Below are 1,220 nucleotides of genomic sequence, written 5' to 3' on the forward strand. Positions count from 1 at the left end.
TTTCTGAGTTATCCTTGTACCGTCATTGGACTGTCAAAATAAATGAATTCTCATGATGTTTTGTTTTAAATGTTCATATTTACTTACTTGGCTGCTCAGTCTCAGCTGAGGCAGGCAGAGTCTTTAGCTGTGGCATGTGGGACCTAGTTCCCTGACCGGGGATTGAACTCCTTGCACTGGGAGTACAGAGTCTTAGCCACTGGACCACCAGGAAAGTTCCCATAGTGTTTTGAAGATAGACTTCAAAATTGTCTTTTACAGAAAACCTATGATTTTAAATTGCACGGTATTTGAATTTTTAAAAATCCACTTTAAAATGATTTCACCATGGCTAAAGCTGGGAGCTTGCTTTTCCTCCCAGAAGAGAATCTGTGCCATGACGTGAACAGAAACCAGGACCATCTGGGCCTCCAGACGGAGGTCAGGCTGCAGCTCAGCGCGCTGCAAGCCTTCACTCACTGTCAGTGCACCTGGCGGGCAGAGGGGCCGTGAGGAGCCACCGGGCAGAGCTGGGCAGAAGCGCGGTCCACAGAGCGCATCTGACATCAGACGGGCACCACTGTGGCCACCCAGTGAGGAGGGTGAATCTGTGCCCCACACAGCCCTGGGGGCGGGACCACCTCACCCACACAGCCCTGGGGGTGGGACCACCTCAGCCACACATCCCTGGAAGGCGGGACCACCTCACCCAGCCCAGCACAGGGGGCGGGACCACCTCACCCAGCACAGCACTGGGGCGACACTCACCTTGGCGCTGTGTGCAGACACCGTGGTTGTGACATACGGGGTCCTGTTCTTCTGCAGCAAGTCGATGTAGACCTCGGCACCATCTCCTCCATGCACCCGCAGAAGGCTGAGCAGCTCATTGACATCGTGGTGAATCCGAAATTCACTCATGATTTTGGCTCTGAGACATCACAATGTGCTCCCCTAAGGATAAAAGACAAGCCATTTATAAAAACAAATCCCTATAAATGAAAAAAGTTTAAAGCAATCAAATTTGGCCAATGTCAGGTTTTGAAAAGCCAAACTGTCACATGAGCTAGCCTGGTGGGCCCACAGCTTCCCCGGGCAGACCCCCCACTACACCCTGCGCTGACCAGGCTGTGGGGCCCCTTCCTGGGGAGGCCCTTCCATCCCCCTGCTGGTGGGGGCAGTCTCAGTGGGCAGCTCTGGGGAATCGGAGCCCTGACTCAGAGCTTCGGCAACTGCGGCCAGTG

General features: G+C 53.8%; 1 protein-coding gene across 1 annotated transcript in view; it reads left to right on the forward strand.

Moving 5' to 3' along the window:
* Nucleotides 1-804: 804 nt before the first annotated feature.
* The window catches only part of ZNF511 (zinc finger protein 511), a gene marked incomplete at its 5' end in the record, with an annotated part of 5,293 nt that continues 4,877 nt past the window's right edge, over nt 805-1,220 (forward strand). Inside the window, 2 exons of the mRNA XM_010842926.1 lie at nt 805-922; nt 1,063-1,217. Coding sequence (XP_010841228.1) covers nt 805-922; nt 1,063-1,217 — 273 coding nt within the window. The remainder of the gene's footprint in view (nt 923-1,062; nt 1,218-1,220) is intronic.

The sequence above is a fragment of the Bison bison genome, unplaced genomic scaffold, assembly GCF_000754665.1.
Source record: "Bison bison bison isolate TAMUID 2011002044 unplaced genomic scaffold, Bison_UMD1.0 scf7180017847359, whole genome shotgun sequence".
NCBI lineage: Eukaryota > Metazoa > Chordata > Mammalia > Artiodactyla > Bovidae > Bison > Bison bison.